Source organism: Danio rerio, chromosome 17 (genome assembly GCF_052040795.2).
Source record: "Danio rerio strain M-AB ecotype USA chromosome 17, GRCz13ab, whole genome shotgun sequence".
In the NCBI taxonomy this organism is placed as follows: Eukaryota; Metazoa; Chordata; class Actinopteri; order Cypriniformes; family Danionidae; genus Danio; species Danio rerio.
In genome coordinates, this window is record NC_141037.1 from 38,981,681 (window position 1) to 39,003,488 (window position 21,808).

The following is a 21,808-nucleotide window of genomic DNA, read 5'->3' on the forward strand; positions in this document are numbered from 1 at the left end:
CCTAAATAAACAGGCAGTCTAGATGCAGATCATATAGCCAGCTATATAGTCTTAACTGTAATACAAACTTACAAGAAACTGAAGAGCTTTCTAAATAGTCACTCATTTATGTCAGACAAATAGAGATTTCCAAGAAAATGGTTTGAATATCCTAATAGAGGGTCACAGACTGTGAATACAGCTATTTATTTACTTGCATTCAAAACCTAGATTACTAGAATACTAGATTTTTGTATGGTACATGTGATATGATTTGATATGATGTAACATTTATAACACTAGTTATGTATCATAATTCTAGTGATGCAGTGTGATTGTGTTATATAACAGATTTTAAAAATTATTTTCCCAATATTGTGGCAAAAAAGTAGCAATATTATATTTATTGTAGTTTCTGTTTACAGATATAGAGGTATACATAATTATAACAACTTCCCCTTTTTAAGGAAAGGCCAGATATGAGAAAAATGTCAATTTTGTACCTAATTTTCATGGTAGCTTATGTTGCTAAGCTAAAGATTATTGTCTAAGACTTCCCCAAAGATCCATTATAACAAATATTGAGTATAATAATGGGTACAAAAATATTGGCTATAATTTTCTTTTAATCCAAATTTAAATATATAGATTTTCAAAAATGTTGTCTATAAAATAAGGTACCCCAAAAATTGTGCGCTTAAAACGAACTCTGTCACAGCTTTAAAATCCTGTATAAATAGGCTTCTCAGTAGACTTGGTACACCTAAGATGGTTTATATTTTCCAGCAAGCCAGGTTATATGTAATTAGTCATAATCATGCTGCATATCTTGTATGGGAGGACATATATATACTGTAATAAGAAACACTGTTTACTTTGAGTCTAAGTACAGTCCTTTTGTTTGTATTCATTCAGACAGCAGCGATATTACCCCTCCAGTTCTCTCAGCTATAAGTGAAGCTACACCTGTCAGCATTGAGCCGTAAGTACACAAGCTCTTCAAATAACACCCCCACGCACATTACGCTTCACAAGTTGCTTTAATTAGTTTACGCTTCTTGCCAAATGATAACTTTTTTTACGTGATTAACCTTCACTTTTATAATTCTACTACATTCATAGTAGATCCAATTCATTAAGTTGACTGAATGTAAGTGACTGGAATGGCTGACAGTAAATGTAGTCTCTCAGACTGTTTTCTATACAGAGCTGCAACTTTACCCAGCATAAATGTTTTCTGTGTGTGAAAGCACAACACAAGCCTGCTGTTGCATTCATGCGTACTCTTCTCTTACACTCTGCTAATGCATGTAGTGTTATGTTGGCCTTACTTTATTGTAAATGGTAAACCACACTCTGCAGATGCTAAATTCATACTCATTTTGGTATGCTAGCACTGATGAAATGGTATTTCATGTGTAAGTTAGTGAGTGTGTTAAAGGCAAAGGACATCTCAATAGGTTTCTTGGATGGTGCATGGGAAATTTCAGCTCTTTTTAAGGACAGAATAGGTGGGGGGATGGTGGTAGAGCAGAGGGAATTATGGGATGTCATCTCTGGCTGGTACCAGCTGGTTTATCTAATGGTCAGAACAGTGTTCGGTTGAAATTCTTCTTTTTCCCTCTTTTCTGCACACACACACACGCTGTGAATCTCTGTGAATGGCTGCAGTTTTGGAGTTGGCCAGTACACCATGAAAGCACATCCTGGAACAAAATAATAAAACACAATCTGTGTTGCCTTATCCCCAGACCTTGGCAGTCAGATACTGGAACATTTGGCTTGAAAAACATGGAGTGTTAATTTTATGCAAATACCCATGGACAGAGTCTACTCTCAATGCTTGAGTTCTCAACAACAACAACAACAAAAAAAGAGCTGACAATGAGATGAGCAATAAATAAATTCATACAGCAGTCTGAGACTACTTTGGCCCTGTTTACACCTGTTATTGAGATGCATTTTCATCAATCTAGTCACAAGTGGAAGACACGACATAAAGGTGCAGAGAGTAAACCGAGTGTAGTCAATAGCTGTGATTTTTGCTTTTGTGGTGTAAACATGATTCTATTGGCTGTTTTATCACAATAAAAGAAAACTTTTGCCTTCGAAAACCTGGATTTCATTAGAAAGTGGAAAAAAATGTGAAAGGCTGTTCTTTGCTCTAGCAGTACGAAATTTTAGGGTGTTCTTACATTAGGTAAAGTTGCCTGAACCATGCCGAAGAGCGATTACCCCCCCCCCCCCCCACCACCATCGGTCTGCACTCATATCGCATTTTTACCTATCGAACCTGAGCACCTATTGGACCTCATTGATGATGCATGATGCCCTGTTCAGTTTAACAGGAAGAGAGTGCAGCGCTCTCATTCAGCACAGCGGAGATTGCTTTAGTTAATATTGTTTTGTATTATTTTTAGTCGTTTGGGATGCAGTGACACACAGTCAAATATTTTCCACTTTTGACTCATAAATTATCATTAAAGTCATTATGCTGCACGTATTAGGCGGTTCGCTGAAGGTGCAGCTGACATGCAGTGAGGGGTTTGCGTCTTTAATAAACTACGACAGTTTGCGTTCATTGAAAAGTAAGAATAATTAATAAATCGATATGATTTTATCCTAAAAGTGGCGTCACATCTTCAGTTTCGGGCTTATGCGCGCTTTGCACTTGCACTACAAGCATACCACCCAAGTGAACTGCTCTCTGGCACACCTCTTCTAAACGGGCCAGGGCCGGCCAACTGAACCGCGCCTGAGCCCGATTCAGAGCACTCACGCTTCTCAAATGAACCAGGAAATGCACCTGCGCACGATTTTGATAGCATAATGTGAGTTCTCCCGTAAACACACAGTATTTATATTAGTGTTTTGGTAAAGCTGCTGTCTATATAATTTTTTTCAATCACTAAAATGCTGCATGAATGGTCATTTCATGTTATCTCTTTTGCATAGATGTAATGGTTTAATTCGTAAAGTCGCCCAAAATAATTACTTTAGATTGCCTAAAACTGACACAACCAGAGTTGGCCCATTCTAACCTTTGATTTGGCCCACCATTCAATTTAAGAAGAGTGGGAGAATGATGGACTGGTGGTTGGAGCGAATATCTTTGACAAATATCGTTATTTCGAATATAATGTATCCTCTTTTATTGCTAATTTATTCAGTTATTTAAATTCATCACATTTAAAAAAAAATCTATATACTGTCACTCGACGGATATCAGGCAATGCACAAGACATCGGCGAGCCAATCGAGGCAAAAGCAGGTTCAGCTTAGTGTATTCAGCATTGAACTCCATTGTATTAATGGGATTGTCTCTGTTTTTGCTGTAATAAATTCATTAAATATATATTTTTAAATATACTGCATTCATTAATATATTTTAAAGCAATGTTTTCTATTTATTTTTAAATATTAGGAAATTAATTAGCAGATTAATCATAAAATTCTAATGTACCTTTGACCCACAGCCCTTAGTCAAGTTTGGTTTTTGGTTGATCATAAGAAAAAGTTTGTGCACACCTGGTCTAAAGTATTTTTTAAACTCTCTCTTTTTAAATCTAGACAAGGTTTAAACCTGTTGAAATGCTTTGCTAGGGACTCATTGGCAATAAAGGACATTAAAAAATAAAACAATATATATATATATATATGTTTTACTTGCATTAATCTGTTATTAAAATATAAATTCATTTTTATTTAATTTGTTTTCACAAATATACTATAAAAATATTCATAAATTAACTGTTTTCTGTATTTTCTGATTTTATGTTTTAATTTTAAATTTTTTTTTTTTAAATCTTTTGATACACATTATAAGACCTTGATCTTTCTTTTGACATACTTTGACCTTAAAAATTAGGCATGCACTGATCCCGATACTTGATTGTATATTAGTTCTGTACCGCATTATTATTATTATTTTTTTGCTGGATTGGGTATCGGCCAGCTGGTACTGATCCAAATCTCATCTTGCCTGTGCGCTATATTCTGAGTAATTTATAAGCCAACAGAAGCCATTAAGCCTATTATAAGGCACTAGAAAGTTGTCTTGTAGACCTACTATATCTTGAATGTTCTGAAGCCATTTTATAGTTTAATGTGAAGTACAAATGAATATTCAAGTGTTTAAAGTCATGTTCACTTCAGCGCTTCCTGCGCCTGTCAATCATTCTCCATTCATTCACAATTCAAACTGCGTGTCGAGTTCATGACAACTCGAAAATTTGTTTCTGTTAGTTTAAATAATTAGCAGAGAAATGCATTTAGTTTCTAAATCATGTTGCGCTGTGTCTGTTAGATCAGCAGATCGCATTCGCAGCACTGGAGTAGAGAGGATTAATACCTGCTCTTCACATACAAAGTAGGCCCACCTGAAATTTTAAACGAGAAAAGGCTCAATAATACATTGGACCGATCCTCAACGCACTGATTTCTTCCATTTGTGCTGTTACGTTTTGAAAGTGTCCGCAGATACCGGAGGGCTCCGCGCTGTGACTTAGTAATGCATCAAGCGCTTCATTTACGCCCTGACTGCGCAGATGCGTTCTGTTCTTTCAACCTTCTGACCAAGTTTATTCTTCTGAGGGGAATAGTTTCAGTGCTGTGAATAGTTTGTAAACAGCCTGGCTCATTGTGGTCAAAGTAGGTGATTATATTAATAAAAGGGAAACTGACGCGCACAATATGGATTGTCATTAACAGAATATTATTCAGCCTAATATAGACTGCTCTGAAACTGTGAATATTTCACTGTCATTTTATTTATATTAATATTTTATTTAGCAACCCAGTTTGTGTTTTGATTAGTGTCAATAGTGGTAGCCTATTTCAGATTTCAAAGAAAACTTGTAATATTAAAAAGAAAACTAAGTAAGTTGGACCAAAACAGTTCAGTGTCATAAAGAATGCTCAAATAACGTAGCCTAGTTTACAGCAAGTGTCATGTTTTTACTTAGCCGTCTGTCATATACAGTAGGCCTATAGGTCTGTTATTTTTACCAAAGATGATATATTATTTGAGTTTATGTAACTATAGAAACTACATTATGCTTAAAAAAAAACAAACAAACAAAAAAAAAAAAACAGCACAGTATAAGGATCAGATCTGTATCAGTCGATACTCAGCATTTTGGTATCGGGATTGGATCGGTTCCAAAAAAATGGTTACAGTGCATCCCTAAAAAATGACTTTTATGAATATTTTTAATATTTTAAAGGAATATATTGTATTTTATTCTGCAACAAGCTGTAAGAAGCTGCCAGTACATTTTTTGTTATTTTACAGACTTATTTCTCTACATATTATTTCTCATGCATTATATTATTTCAAACTACTAAAATGTCAATAATAGTCACTTTGTAGAGTTGAATTTTCAACATCAAAAGTAGACAAAGCAGAGATCAAGGTCCCATTATAAAATTCACAAAGATAAATAGACGGTAATGTAATTTATTGTTAGTGTTATTGTCATCATTATTCATATTTTAGAATTATTAAATATTGATTTTGGCATTGCACAAAATTATCATCATCACAGCATTAGTTAGATAGTTGTTTCTGGTTTTTGTTAGTCCTAATTGATGTTGTTTTCAAGTACAATAAATCGCTTAATATACAATTTGCAGTGGTGCTCATTCATTTTTGGTGGGCGCTCCTAAATTTTTTTTTGGGTGCTTTTAAATATTTAAAGTCAGAAGCACCGGTTCTACCAAGTAACAAAATTCACTTTGAGTCCTGACACAGAATCTGCCGGCACAGTTCAACACAATGATTACAGACGGTTTGTAATCGCCCAGCACTGTTCCAGGCTCAGTGGAGAAACAACTATGACCGTACCGAACTGTTCTTAGAAGAGCGGCTATTGACATTGATGACATGTATGACATTGATTAAAAACTATAAATAAAAAAGGCCCATTGGGACATCTTGATTAATCCCTTTGCCCTACTTAAATGTAAATGTTATCTGCAATATGTTATTCCATTTGACAAGATGTTTTATTTAGGCCACTACAGTATAAATTTTTTTTTGAAGGTATTAAAAAAGGTAGTAAAAGGTATTAAATTCAACTTAAGCCATTCTGTATGTACCCTGTTTTATTTTGCAGTGTATTAACTATAACATTACACCCTATATACAACCTAATACCAGGTGTAAACAAACCCTCAGACCGCCTTTGAAAGGCTTTGATTCAGTTTGTCGCTAGTGACCCAGATACATTTAGAAACAGCCCAAACTACCTGTTGGAATGCAATTTTTTTTTTTAGTTTTTTTTTGTGGAATTTTTCATTAAAAAGGCATTTTTCAGTGGCAGCACCAAGTCATGCCTTCTGTTTAGCTTTCAAGCTCTGCCTACAAAGACATTTGGAGATGAATTATCTTTCTTTGTTTTTACTAACAATCATCAGCCATCATGCTAATTGTTCAGTATATTAAAAAAAACATCAGTGGTCTCATGCATTTAAAGCCCACTGTTTTAAAAAATATAAAGCATCTAGATTGCTGCAGCAGCCTGTTTATACTCGCTCTCTCTTTTTCAGTCGGATAAACATTGGAGTGCGGTATCAAGCGGAGGTCCCCGAGCTGAGAGAGCGATCGGCAGCGCTGCACGACCTACACAAGGCTGAACTGGTGTGGGCGCCACTGCAAGACCTAGAGGCCAGTGCTCAGCAACAGCAAAAAGGTTTACTACTTACACAATACCATGCTAATTCTCACATTTAATTCATGCCACTGAATGAAAAGAATGTGCTGGAAAATGTTTTGCTGGTTACACTTTAGTATAATGGCCCATTAGTTAATGTATTTACTAACATTAACAAAGTATCAATAATTTTGTAAAATATTTATTAATCATAGTTAATCATTATTAAAGTACAAAGTTGTGCTTGTTAACATTAGCTAATGCAGTGTGAGTTGATATGAACTAACATTCTTTTACATTAAAGGTGCAGTAGGTGAACATAGTAACGGGTTAGCATATTATCTTTGGACGGCAGAGGAGGGACTGTGTTTCAAAGCCATGCCTCCTGAAATCGTGAATGCCTGCACTGCGACATGACAGCAGACGACCCACCAAAAGTTCATGTCATTCGCCAGTTAGAAATGTAGTCAGTGGTTGGCTGGTGGTGTGCAGGAATTGCATTTATTACTAAGCCACACTTACATGCTTTTTCAGAACCAATATTCAGAGTTGCATGGTAAACAGTATAGGGAGGCTGTCATTGTTCAAAAATGACCCAGTGTGAATATAAAAGCAACTTCAGCTCAGTAAAGCAGGCTAGGCAGAATAGCGCTATTTACTGATGTTTTGTTGTTAAACTAAATAAAAATCTACACTATCAATGCTGTAAAATTACCTTATGAAAGTAAAAAAACTCACATCAATCTGGAAGTTACTTTGATTTCAGTGGCTGAACAACACCTCCATGCATATGCATATCACCCATTTATAACACAACACAATCTACATCAGCTTTGGGGGACTGAAAGAGGTTTAACACAGAACAATACCTGTCTAACAGAAATACTTCAGGCATGGTGTCATCCTTCCTCCAGCATGCAAAAGTAACTTCAATATTGATTTAGGATTTTAAAAAGTTTCAATTCGGCATTTGATTTTACTGTTATTGTCTCATATGCACGTGAACGTGCAGCGGGCATGCAGGCGTGCATGTGCTAATGGCGATCATGAGTGAACAGAGATGCACAGAAGCCCAAATCTACGTTTGCTGACAGGCAGTTTGGGCTACTTATCAGAATTATGGGAGATGTCGGCCCAACAATCTTTAATTAACATTTTTTAGTTCTATCCCTTACTCAGAATATAAACATATATATATATATATAAATATATTTCGATCATTTACATTAATCAGTACTATTGGACTGTGAAGAAACTTTCAACCAGTTTAACAAAAAATGTTTCTGAAGACAATTACCTACTGCACCTTTAAGTAGCATTACCAATGTTCAATAATGTTAACATGAATAAATGCTATAATAAATGCATTACTAATCATTTGTTCATATTAGTAAATATATTAAGTAAGGGACCTTTGTTTTTACCATTCATACCATTTTGCCATTTTTAATACGTTCTTTAATATGAGATGGGTGTCGCACATACAGGCGTTTTAATCTTGCCGGACGGTGATTCGAAAAATATTGTGAAATAATAAATAAAAAAATATTTAAAAAAATAAATTAAGTTTATTTACTAAAGTATTTCGTCCTAAAATGAACGGACATCTTGGGATGGAAAAAAAGTAGAGGTGCCAGGAGTGTGTAAAATGATATTTTCTGTTATTATAATGTTATTAAAATTGTTGCTTTTTTTGTAAGCAAGCATTTACTGTGTGATGAAGTCTGTTAAAATGCCTATAAATTAGGATTTGGCATCAAAAATGCATGGTATGGGTTTTTGTTTATATATTTGTGTGAAAAAAAGCATTAATCACAAATGAAAGCGTTTTTTATACAGTAGATTAACAGAAAAAGAAATTGGTTTTAGCAGACTTGCATTTTAAATGCATATTTCTCATTAAAAATGTTTTTTTTTTCTCCCAGAGTAAGAAATTCATACACACAGAGCACGTTTTCCTTTACAATTTGCCATTTTTGTGGGGCAACGAGAATAGGTCAGCTATAGTTGTTTTATTATTATTCAGTTATTATTTTTTTCTTCATTTTTAAAATGTAAGAGGAAGGGTTGACAAATAGTGTCACATTTTTCAGTATTACCGCAAACTGTATACCTAGTGTTTTCTATTTGAATAGACTGCATTAGATAAAGAATAGAGAACTTTTTTTTTTTTTCATTTAAGTATCTACCGATAATAAAACCTGATCCGTTACTTCTATAATACATAAAAAAAAACAATAAAGAAGAGCGCAGAAACAGATCCAGGATGTTCCTTATTTTGTATTTAATCCACCTTAATTTAACATTCAACAACTCTGTTAACAAACAGAGCACTTCTGTAAAGTAGCTTGAACCATCAAGTAATAAGAACATCAATTCTTCACTTTCAGACTTTCGTGCAACAGTAAATATTTATATAAAAAAAATCAAATATAAAAACAAATAGCATCTCAACTTAACCTGGCAGGCAATCCCAAGTTTACATCTCACAGTTTGCTATGGCAATGTTGTCATCATCAACTTTATAACACCTCCAAAGCACAGACAGACTCATGTTTTCCGCTTCAAGCTGCTTCCATGTTCTACTTTGCCAGCGTTTAACCAATAGCCTCTCTGCAACAAAGTGATGTCATGCCGCACACATTGCTGTTTCTGTGTGAAGTCACGAAAGAGGTCTAACTCTGTGCCACCGCATAACTATAGATGTGTTCAAAAATGTATTCGAGTACTGATTGGGAGGTAACATCCAATTCATATCGAGTCTAAAATCGCGTGATCTGGCCTAATTTCTGATCACGTGATCGAATCTGGACAGTATTAGTACCAGTGTAATTGTGAGCAAATAAACGTCTAACAAATTTGGTCCCCACATTGGTACATTTTTACTAATTCCCCCGTAACCTAATTTGAGTCTGACACCTGTGCTGTAGACTGATTCAGTGTTTTCATTGCAGTGAATGACCTCATGCACCTGGCCTGTTCAAGTGCGTTATTCGGAGGAGGGACCAATCAGGAGCTGGCCATGCACTGCCTGTATGAGTGCAAGGGTGACATCATGGTGAGTGTCATATGATGCATATTGGCTTAGTCTAAGTGCACTTCCTGCTGCATTGTGTACCAAACCTGTTCCTAAAGTCCCTAAACAGCTGGTTATATTCAGGGCAGTGGATGAAGGGTTTGTCAAATGAGTGGAAGATATGTGAAAGGACAGTTTGCTTTTGAGTTGTTTAGGTGACGTCTGTGACTGGAAATATCGGTTTAGGGAGTGTGCGCATATTTGGCTCAATAAAAATTGATTTTTTTTGGAATTGTGACTTGCAAAACCTGAAAAGACAAAGTGTTTGTGTGACTCGTAATGGAAGATTAAGTGCTTTAAATGACATTGTTTGCACTCACTCAGTAGCATTTTACTTTAGGCAAAGATGCACATGATGGAACTATTCATTTAAAGTTTGTTGAGGTTTAGACCAGATTCTCAATTCCTTTTTAACAAATTAGTCAGTGTTTCTTAAAATGATGACAAAATAAAAATAATAATCCCGTTTCATTTATTGAATCAGTGTAATAGTATTAAAAATGCATCTCAGGAAATTAAATTGTTTATCAAGGTTCAGTTTATATACTGATACTAGTTCCAGCATTTATGAAAGTCAATAATAAAAACTTTAAAAAGAAGTCTGAAGTCTGCATGTTTTGCATCATCCTCCATCGTTTAATTTACTAAACACTTGAAAAAAGGAAATCAACCACATAAATACTTTATTTAATAATAATAATAGTAATCTAAGCTTTATTTGTAAAGATTTTTTTCATGTTTAACTTTTTAAAAGGTTTTCTACACTTATTTTATATTTGTTAAAGTCTTAATGAAGTAAGTGAAATAAATGTTGTTATTAAATTATTTTGCACAGGTTTTTAGATTACTAAAATAATTTATTTTCTTGAGTCCAATCTACATGGTATGTTATATTTAAAAAAAATAGTTATGCTAAATGAAAACTTTTACAAAATTAACTAATGTAAATATAAAATAGGGCGACAAGGTTGGTCAGTGGTTTGCACTGTCGCCTCACAGCAAGAAGGTCACTGGTTCGAGACTTGGCTGGACCAGTTGGCATTTTTGTGTGGCGTTTGTATGTTCTCCCCTTGGTGGCGTTGGTTTCGTCTGGGTGCTTCGATTTCTCCCACTGTCTAAAGACATGCACTATAGGTGAATTGGGTAAGCTAAATTGGCTGTAGTGTATGTGTGTGAATGTGGGAGTGTATGGGTGTTTTTCTGTACTGGGTTGCAGCTGGAAGTGCATCCGCTGTGTAATTTAAATGCTGAAAAAGTTGGCAGTTCATTCCACTGTGGCGATCTCTGATGAATAAAGTGACTAAGCCGAAGGAAAATGAAACTATAAATAAAAATATAAAATATTTAATCAGTTGAACAAATGTTGATACTTTTAAAAGGACGTTTAATACAGATTTCTACCTGACAAAAGTCTTGTCGCAACAAATAATAACTTGACTTCTAGTTGATCATTTAGAAAAGTGGCAGAAGGTAGATTTTTCTGATGAATCATCTGTTGTACTGCATCCCAATTATCACAAATACTGCAGAAGACCTATTGGAACCTGCTTAAACCCAAGATTATAATAGAAATCAGTCAAGTTTGGTTGAAGGAAATTCATGGTTTGGGGTTACATTCAGTAGGGGGTTGAGCGAGAGATCTTCAGAGTGGATGACATCATCAACAGCCTGAGGTATTAAGGCATATGTGCTGCCCATTACATTACAAAAAACAGGAGAGGGCAAATTCTTCAGCAGGATAGCACTCCTCATAATTTAACCTCCACATTAAAGTTCATGAAAGCCAAGAAGGTCAAGGTGCTCCAGGATTGGCCAGCCCAGTCACCAGACATGAACATTATTGAGCTTGTCTGGGGTAAGATGGAGGGGCATTGAAGATGAATCCAAAGAATCTTGATAACCTCTGGGAGTCCTGCAAGAACGCTTTTTTTGCCATTCCAGATGACTTTATTAAGTTATTTGAGTCATTGCAGAGATGTATGGATGCAGTCGTGCAAGCTCATGGAAGTCATACACAATATTCATTATTTTTCCACTACACCATGACTTTATTTTCTATACTGTACATTATTTCTGTTAAGTGTCAAGACTTTTGTCTTAGCAAAGTCAGACCATACTGTCCTAAGTAAATAATTAAATCAAGGCATGATTGTTTAAGTTCAGTGAAATAAGCGTAATCTTGAGGTCTTTGTCAGGTAGTGTACTTTGTTTTTGTTTTGTTAAAATTTTTTCACAAATTATGAATCACAGCAGACAAAGATTAATATGTAGCTTCGAATATATATTTGAAACTAAATAAAAAAAAAAAATCAAAAGAAACCTTTCTAATTTTTGACATTCAAGCAGAAGTACGGAGGTTCTCCTACCAGAAATCCACAAATCAAGATATTGTCCAAATAATTTCCAAATGGTTCACATACTTTATAGAATTGGTCTGTTTTGCAATGAATTTTACAATATATTGTAATTTTCCATTAACACTTTGTGCCAAACATATGCTGTATAAAGGATTTGTTAAGTTTGTTAATGCAGTTGATGAAACCTCATGTTAAGCACTCAAAGCTCTTTTGAATCAGCCGGCAGTCCTTTTTCTTTTATGATAAATGATTGGCAGTCCAGGTGAAAGCGGTGTCTCTGTAATCCGCTAATTGATGACCTCCGTAAGCACAAATGGCGCATCATGTGTTTTGATATGATGCTTTTCAGCGTTCGCTCAGCTGAGCCAGCAGCTACAACAACACAAACAGCCAGCCGTTTACTGCTGAGCTGTCACAACGCCTGTCAAACACTGGCTCATGCCCAGAACAACACACTAAAGGAAACTGAATGGCATGCATTGGGTTTCCCCATCATGCATTTGTTAGACTGGAAAACCGAAATGCTGTTTGATGCTTTGTGGTTGGCGTCAGATGCGCACCAACTCTGCAGAATATGAAAGGCAGCTCGAGTCTCTGTGAGGCTTGTGGTGTTTATTGTTTGCCAGTGATAAGAGAGATGGATAGTTTTTTATCATGTTTCATCTTTGGTTGCTAGACTAGTTGCTCGACTTCTGCTGTGTGTTGCTTTGTTTTATGCAAATGAGCGATTTGTGCAGTGCTTATTGCTAACATGGCCTTGACAAAGATAGAAGATTTTTCTGAATAATAGATTCGTTTGACTAATAGCATTTGATTGTTGTTATTCGATGAGATCTGTCATGTTTAAGTGTTAATAGTTGTAACACTGACTAAGTTTACATGGACGTCAGTTATTGAATTATTTGCCTTAATCTGAATAAGACAATAATATGATTAAGTGGTTTACATTAGTTGCTTCTTGAATAATCCTGTTTTACATGTTATAGCACATAATTCAATTAACGTCAATCCACATTTCCTTTCATTTAATTTCTGGTATTTCATTTGTAATTTGTCAACTTTAACTGCAGCTTGGCACTTTCACTTTAATTCAGGAACATTTCATGCATGCCCCCGTGACAAACGAGATATTGGATGAGAGTATGAATTGCTAGAAGAATGCTGTTTTAATGGAATTTAATACCACACGCCGTATGGGTAAAAAAAAAAAACTCTGCATTTTGCGATGCAGGTGTCTGTTATCCTTCACTAACTCAGTAGGTGCAGAGAATAGCATCAAAAAGCTTTTGTGCATAGACTATCCTGTCGCAAAATTCTGCACAAATCCTACACGATGGTAATCATTTGATTAAGGTTTCTACATGTCTGTGCTGCACTTCAATAATGCGACTAAAATTGGCATACACCACGTGTGTTTATTTGATTTCTGTTTAGTTCAATTATGACTTCAGTAGGATTAAATTAATCAAAAATTCAGTTTCCATGGTAGACTCTCAATCAGAGTCAGGGTTGCATGATACTGGAATTCGGGACCAGTCGATACTAAAATTTAAAAACATCCTTTTCCCGCTTACATTTGAGTGTAAACAGTGGTGAGTTTGGTGAATTGATGACTCTTATGGCCAATCACAGTAATTTCTGTTGAGTGAGCAGTGTTTAAGAACGCGCTCAACAGCGTTCAAATGTTAGGGGTAAATGGACGTTGTTAAAACTTCAGTATCGGTTGGTACTAAATTCCAGTATCGTGGCAACTAGGTATGGGCCAGTATAAGTTTCTGACGGTATGATAACCTTGGACACCAATATCATGGATAAACAGTATTGTGATTACTGCTGTAAAATAAGTTATTTTTAAATGTCTGAGTAAATAACTTAAACTTTTCCGCCCTTTGAACACAATATAATAATTATAAGAAACATTTAAAATATTTTGGAGCAGTAAACATGTCAGGCTGATTATTTCAAATGAATCACTGACTTAAAATGGCATTTTTGGATATCTTTTCTACTGAAGATACTGTTGTCCTAAAAAAAACATGATTTTTTATTTATTATTTTTTTTTTTTTTACAAATACTGTAGGATCAGTATAGCAGAACCTTAAAATGGTTATCGTCCCATGCTAATAAGAGTGTTGTCTTTATCGTATTAAAATTTTATTGGATTATTAGTGTCCATGTATACATTCTCATTGGTTCTAGGTCTTTTATTAACCAATTTCACTTTCTAGATAGGGGTGCATTTTCTTGTGGGCCAAAGTAAAAGTTAGCATCACTATGGTTCTTTTGGCTTATGGTCCATTTTTACAGTTTCCTGGTTTCTCAGCGGTGGAATACGTCAAAGTTGGGTGAACTTGGAGAACAGTGAATGATAGAGTTCAACTGATACATTTTTTTGCATTTCAGTTTGATCAAATAAAGCTAATCTCCATAATGGTATTTTGACTACTTTCAAAAAGAAAAAAAAAAAAGAAAAACATTGAGACTGAAAATGTTAGTTAGAAGAGAGAACCACATCAAATGTACTGTTTCGCTCATAGACGCTGCATCAGAAACCACTTGGAAAAGTGCCATTCCATTTTTAATACAATGTATAGTAGGGCTGCACAATATTGAAAAAAATATTATGTTGCAATATTAATTGTTTTGCGATTTATATATTGCGATATGAATACAATTTCACCAGATGACTTGAATATCTCTATTTGGAAATATTTTCTAATGTTGATTGATTTGAAATTGATTTGTATGATTCTGCAGTGGAAGTAAAATCTAAAAAACAGTCAATGAACTTTTTGGGATCCTCCGACACATTTTTGATGTGGTCTGTGCTATTTGCAGTGCATTTTCTGTATTTGCATGTGTTGTGAGTATTTTCATGCATAAATATCTATAAATGCAATCAAGAAAAAGATTAATAAAAAAAAAGAATTAAGATGAAGTGTTTTAGCGTTTCCCGAGTCTAACAGTGTTTAATTACTTATTATGACTTAATGCTTTTAAAGTCATTATACAATCACAAGCATCACAACCACATGCAAATGATAAGTTATAATCCAGACTCAACATTACTTTAGCTCGGGATGTGACTATTGCGAAGAATGACATTGCGAGTGGGACTCCTTTTCAGCCCTGGAGTTTTAAGCCTTAGACCGGCCCACCTCAGTTCACGACTGACCATATTAAAATAACATCACTTCCAATTCAGTTCCTAATGACACTATCATGTCTTTGTCAAGGAAAAAGCTGTTTTAGAACTTCAAATGTTTTATATAAATATGAGTATCTGCTATGGTGCCACTGTTTGGGGTCGAATGATAGTTACAGCATCATTAACCTGCAGGCTGCATTTTGCTCAAGGGGCTGTGAGCAAATAAATAAAAAGAGCGGAGCTGCTGCAAAATATTTAATAAAAAGAGTAAGGCTATGGTCAAATAAATAAATGAATAAGAAGTTGGGACTGCTGAGAGTGCAAGAAGCTAGGGACAACGGCCTTCGCGGGCAAAAAACAGACCGGCTCACTGGGAATTTACCCGGTCCACCCGATTAGCCAATCCCTGTCTGGCGATATCAATGTTGAATCGATATATTGTGCAGCCCTAATGTATTGCATTATAAAGCTACATGATAAAAAAGCTAAAGAAATCAACATTTTAAAAAGTTGATTTAGGATTTAAGATGCTGATGAACATCAGCATGAAAAAAACTGAAAATGAAAAGATTTGATGTTGTGTGTAAGTAAACACAGAGAGTCTGTAAAAGCAGACTTTATTCATTTTCAGGCTCTGTTGCTTCATTTAGCTCAATATTATAATTTTTTTTTAGGAGTTGTGGAGTTTTACTGGTGTATTAAATGTCTGAATAAAGCATGAAACTGTTTTGAGGTTGTGATAAACTTTAAACTTTATTTTAGGCATTTGACCAAAAACAGATTTTGATTCAATGTGGACCCGAGCTTAAGGACTCAGTCCTGCAGTTTAGTTTCTGTACTTTAAGGTAACATTTCTCTGGAATTTTTTGGTCAGTTTTTATCACATCAACTGTTAGAGTATATTTACACAATGCAGTTTAAAAACAGGATTTTTTTCCTTTTGTGTTTTAAAAATATTTAGCATTTAGAGAACAGCATCGTTTGTATTGGCCAGAAGGTGTTAATGCTGCTACTACTAAGTGAATCAAACCATACACCTGCACACACAAGGGTTCTGTCATCTGCCATTGTTGTTTTGGTTTTGTCAAGGACTTGCACATTATTATAGACTGAAAGCATGACGTCCTTACTTTCACAAATTCTCATCTGTGTATTTTGAACCAAGACAATAATTGTGTCTCTTGTAAAAACTTGCAAGGCTGTTTTTGAAAGTTTGAGTTTTCAAGCCCCCAAAATACCTGTCATGTTAATTATCAGACAAAATTAATAAAAGTTGCATAGAAATGGCCAAACGGGCATACTAAGGAATTGATATTTTACGATTTTATTCAAACATGTTATGTTGATTAATATTTCTAAGCATATTGCTTAATTATGTTTAGAGAATGTACATATTTTTTGTGCGTGGTCCATATTTTGGTGTGTTAATTTGAGATTATACCAGGAATTTATTGATTAATAAAATTATTAAGGAATGGGCTTCAGCTGTATCCAATGACAAATTAATAACAGATCATCTTTCAGTGACTGTTTAGTTTATTTCCTGTTTGAGTAGTTTCTTTTTGGCATTTGTTCATTTTGCCTACTAATATAAATCCATAATACTTAAGCTGTAGTTTGTATGTTTTTTTGCACAGTAATTTTGTCATACCTTAACAAGTCAAACTGTTATTCTCTTCCAAATATAATCATTTTGATGGTTGGATTAAATGTGTAGGGTCTTCAAACGCATATGTGTAAATGTGCAAATTTTACCAGCAGACAACACTCTAGACTAGTTTTTATCTAGTGCTCTAAGCTAGTTTTTAAATTGCGTTTTAGGCTAGTTTTAAACAGCAGACAACAATCTAGTTTGGTATTTAACAGCATACAGCACTCTAGGCTAGTTTTTTACAGTAGATGGTGCTCTAGGTTAGTTTTTAACAGCAGACAGCACGCTAGACTAGTTTTTAATCGTAAATGGTGCTTTAAGCTAGTTTTTAACAACACTGTAGGCTAGTTTTTAGAAGCAGACGACACTCTAGACTAGTTTTTAACAGTGCTCGAGGCTAGTTTTCAACAGCAGGCGGTGCTCTAGGCTAGTGTTTTATTTTTTTTAACAGCAGACGACTTTCTAGCCAATTTTTTTTTACTGCAGACAGCAATCTAGACTAGTTTTTAAAAGTAGACAGCCACTCTAGGCTAGTTTTTAACAGCAGATGGCGCTCTAGGCTACTTTTTAACAGCAGGCGGTGCTCTAGGCTAGTTTTTAATAGCAGATGGCGCTCTAGGCTACTTTAACCGCATGCGGTGCTCTAGGTCTTAAAAGCAGACAGCGATCTAGAATAGGCTAGTTTTTATCAGCAAACAACACTAAGCTAGTGTTTAACAGCAGACAGCGCTCTAGGCTAGTTTTCAACAGTAGATGGCGCTCTAAGCTAGTTATTCAAAGTAGACTGCTCTGAGATTGTTTTAACAGTAGATGGCTTAGTAGGCTAGTTTTTAACAGCAGCTGACACTAGGCCATTTTTAACAGCAGATGGTGCTCTAGGCTAGTTTTTAACAGCTGACGGCTAGGATTGTTTTTAACCTAGCACTCAAATACTCACAAGGAAGAGCACTTTTGCATTTGATCATTTAAATTACTTTTTATTTAATGACTTGGAAGACACAGCTCACTATGAACACTGTTGTATTTTTGCTTTCTTAACAAGCAAAATTCTTAAAATTAAGGAATTCAATGTCTGTAAAGCATAAAGCACCATCTGCTGTTCAACACTAAGCTCAGGGCCGGCACGTCCATAGAAGCGACCTAGGCGGCCGCCTAGGGCAGCAATATAGAGAGGGCGGCGTTCACGACACCTCCCTTACCACCCGCGTCCTCTGTTATGTCCGCGACACCTCTCTCACCACCCGCATCCTCAGATATATTCGCGCATATGCGACAGAATAGAGAGGTCGGCGTCACCGACACCTCCATCAGCACCCGGGTGTCCTCAGTTATATCCGCGCATAGGGCGGCAGAATAGAGGTCCGCGACACCCGCGCGTCCTCAGTTATATCCACGCAAAGGGCGGCAAAATAGAGAGGGTGGCGTCCGCAACACCTCCCTCCCTTAGTACCCGCGCGTCCTCAGTTATATCCGCGCATAGGGCGGCAGAATAGAGGTCCGCGACACCACTTCATTTTCATAACCGTTCACTTTCGTTTCCACATTGGGGTTGAGGGCGGCATGATCGTCCTCTGCCTAGAGCGGCAGTTCAGCTTGCTCCGGCCCTGACTAAGCTTATAATCAGGTCGAGAGTGAATAGCGATAACTATTTGTAAATCACAGAATCAATTTCTCTAAGGATGTTTTGCTAAAGGTTCAAATACTTTTCTTGTCATTTGACTTCATCCAGTACAATTACCTAAATACATTTCACAGTGTCCACATATTCTTTAACGCATTGAGTTTTGGTCTGTCCATGTCATTTCCCTTACTGTTCACATCAAAGTGGCAAAAGAGTTATAAATGGAATATAAAAATCTCACATCGGCGCTCGCTGACCCAGAAAAAGATGGGTGTCCTTGATTTATGGCACCCTGAGAAACTGCATGGTGGAACGAGGCGGAGAGAACAAGAGCGATTATCCAGCAACTTGCACAGTTGGGTTAAACGCCTTCAGCAAAAGGCCTTTTCACACATGTTACGAAGGGTACATAACCACCATGCTCTCACAGAATTGCATCTCTCCTGGCCTCATTATTCTCTTTATATCAACTTAACATACCCTGACCTGCGCATCTTCCGCCAAGACACATCACACCAGCATCACACTATAGCCAGTTTGGTTTCCTCAGCCATACTTAATTCTTTTTCCTTTCCTTTTTTTTTTCTTCACAGGGAACCCTCACACATCTGCTATTAAAAAAAAACATCTTTTCCAAATCGCACCCTCTGGCTGACTACCACTACTCTGGTAAGTCCCTCTCAACGTCTAGCATACTTTCCCTTTCCTTCCCCCTGATTTTTTTTTTTCCCTAAGGTGATGTGAGTTAATCTGTCCGGCATGCGGCCCCCGGTACCCCGTCACCCCCTGCACTGGCATTCCAGACCACGTTCCCTGTTTCAGCTATAAACAAAAGCAGCTGAAGAGTGGAAGGGAGGGTTTCGGGTGACCGAGTGGGTTGCTGGGTAAAGTACGCGAGTGGGTTAGAGGAAAGGAGGGGGAGTATGTGTGCGTGTGTGTCTGTGGCATGTTGTTAAATCCTAGGAGAAGACAGCGGCATCATTGTTTGTCTGGACATGTGTGTGCTGGCTGTTTGCCCTCTCTCTGTCCTTTGTGTGGGGATGTATTTGTGTTAGTGAGGGGGGTGGGATGGGGGACTCAACAAGCAGATTCTGATACCGTGGTCTGCTTGTCTGTCCCGCGCAGGCTCTGACAGCTGGACGCCAGAAGAGCGACGGCTCTTTAACAAAGGCATCGCTACTTACAAGAAGGACTTCTTCATGGTCCAGAAACTGGTATGTACAGGTTCGAATAAACCGTTTGCAAAATGTTTCAGTCTCCCACACAAATTACATTTTTTGGCCCTCAGAGGTGTGCTTAAAAGTGTTTCTCTGTTGAAGATGACATGCAAAACCATATTTAAGCTCATTTATTAGAGAGGTTTAGGTCATAGGTCTCAACTTGATTACTGGAGGGCTACAGCTCTGCACAGTTTTGCTCCAATCCTAATCAAACACAGCTGATCCAAATAATCAAGGTGTTCAAGACTACTATGGCCTAATTTCAGTGGTACAGTACAATTTAGTAAAAAGTCAAAAGGTACCAAAAAGTGAATCGTACCAACCACTTTTTAGGCACCCGTTCTAAGGGGTACCTAGCATGGCAAAAGGGTACCAAAAGGCAGAGCAAGACGCACAACTGAATGTTTTTGGTTTATGGGGATACATCACTAGCTTTTGCACAAGCCAGGAAAATGAAAAAAAAGGATGCGCCATTTTAAAAAACAGTCGAGACACTACATTGTAATAATATATAAATATAATAGTGTGCCATGATTGACCCGAGCTCAAACAAACCTTGTCGTAGTCTTGACCAACAGCCACAAAGCTATGAAGAAGAGCAGGATCTACCCTGTGTCCCATAGTTGTTTACACGCCCGTCTAAACCGTGAGTGGTTTTACTTTCGAGAGAGAGAGAGCTTGCCGCCCATCTATAGTTAAAAAAACGTTCTTGGGCTGATGATAATAACGATTATTTAAGTGTTTCTGACATCTGATCCTTTCAGAAACGGACAAACGCAAGAGTGACACATGAAAAAACAAACGAACTGCCAAGTGTAACTATTATTATCGCCTTTTAGACTATTATCAACTCGGAATGACAGAATTACTCTCTAACAGAGGTTACATGTGCTGGTGAAGATTAGACCCAGATGAGAGGTTTGCACTGACTGTGGGCTATGTTGCGTGTTGTTTTTGAACCCAAATAAGGACTAAATGTATGCTGTGTGTAGTTCTTCTGTAATTAGTAACATAACGGAGACTGTAAGGGTCTGTATGTTCATGTGTCACATTTTAAAATTTGTTTTATATAATTGCATACGTTACAGTAGGTTATCATTGATTGCATTTATACACAAGTAATTATGTGTATAAAGCATTTGTTAAGTGAGAAGTGCTTCTTCGGATGATATGTAAACGGCCCCACATCTTTACTTTGACATTTCCTCGAGTGAGAATGACATTGACTGAAGCTTTTTCGTATGCAGCACCCACTATTGGTACTCTTTTGGCAGTGGAAACGCAAGCCTGATAAAGGTGACCCATAACGTAACGTATCACTCAGGGGAAACAGGCCACTAAAGACTGTTGAGCAGGTGTGAGTTGTAGGTGGTTGGAGTCAAACTATGAAGAGCTGTGGCTCTCCAGGAATTGAGTTTAAGATTACTGGTTTAGGCCGTTTTGACTTTGGCTGGTAAGTAAGAGCTGTAAGGATAGTAGCAGTGACAATTATACCAGTAAATATGTGTACTTAATCTGTAAATAACTAAATAAAATCTGCAACCAACACATACAACCTACCTTATTTTGCTCTTATGCAGCGCATGTAGATTTTGTTTTTTATTGTAGTGTAAAAAAGGCACATTGAGCTTATATATTATACTATATTATATTTGTAATAAAAAATACCCCTCCCCCTCCCCAAAGCATCCAAATCCAGTTATACAGGTAAAGATGTCATAGATGGGCTAAGACAGATAAAACAATACACTGTATTTCCGCATACAAAATACAAATATACACATATCAATCCTTTAGTAGACTGAGAGGTATTTGTTGCTTGTGTTGATGTTTGTTTTCATTCCAGAATCTGTATAAACAAATCCCCAAATTTTATGGTAATTTTTAAATGGTCATTTAGTAGAGCTGCACAATTAATCGAAAAAAGATTGCGATCTTGATTCGACCCCCTAGACCATCTTAATCCAGCATTTCTACGATTCTGCCAATCATATGTTCAAGTTCAGGAGAGAAGAAAAGGCAGCTGCGCGAGTCTTTTCATTGTCACACGCATGTTGCTCAGCGACATGAACACCTCCAAATGATGTTAAAAGAGTCACATA

General features: G+C 36.5%; 1 protein-coding gene across 2 annotated transcripts in view; it reads left to right on the forward strand.

The window, feature by feature from the left end:
* Positions 1-21,808, forward strand: part of mideasb (mitotic deacetylase associated SANT domain protein b) — a 61,294-nt gene that overhangs the window by 20,209 nt on the left and 19,277 nt on the right. For both annotated transcript variants that reach the window (XM_087290830.1, XM_087290829.1), the window contains exons 5-9: positions 895-961; positions 6,529-6,671; positions 9,587-9,690; positions 19,080-19,155; positions 19,612-19,700. In XM_087290830.1, the coding sequence (XP_087146956.1) occupies positions 895-961; positions 6,529-6,671; positions 9,587-9,690; positions 19,080-19,155; positions 19,612-19,700 (479 nt within the window). The remainder of the gene's footprint in view (positions 1-894; positions 962-6,528; positions 6,672-9,586; positions 9,691-19,079; positions 19,156-19,611; positions 19,701-21,808) is intronic.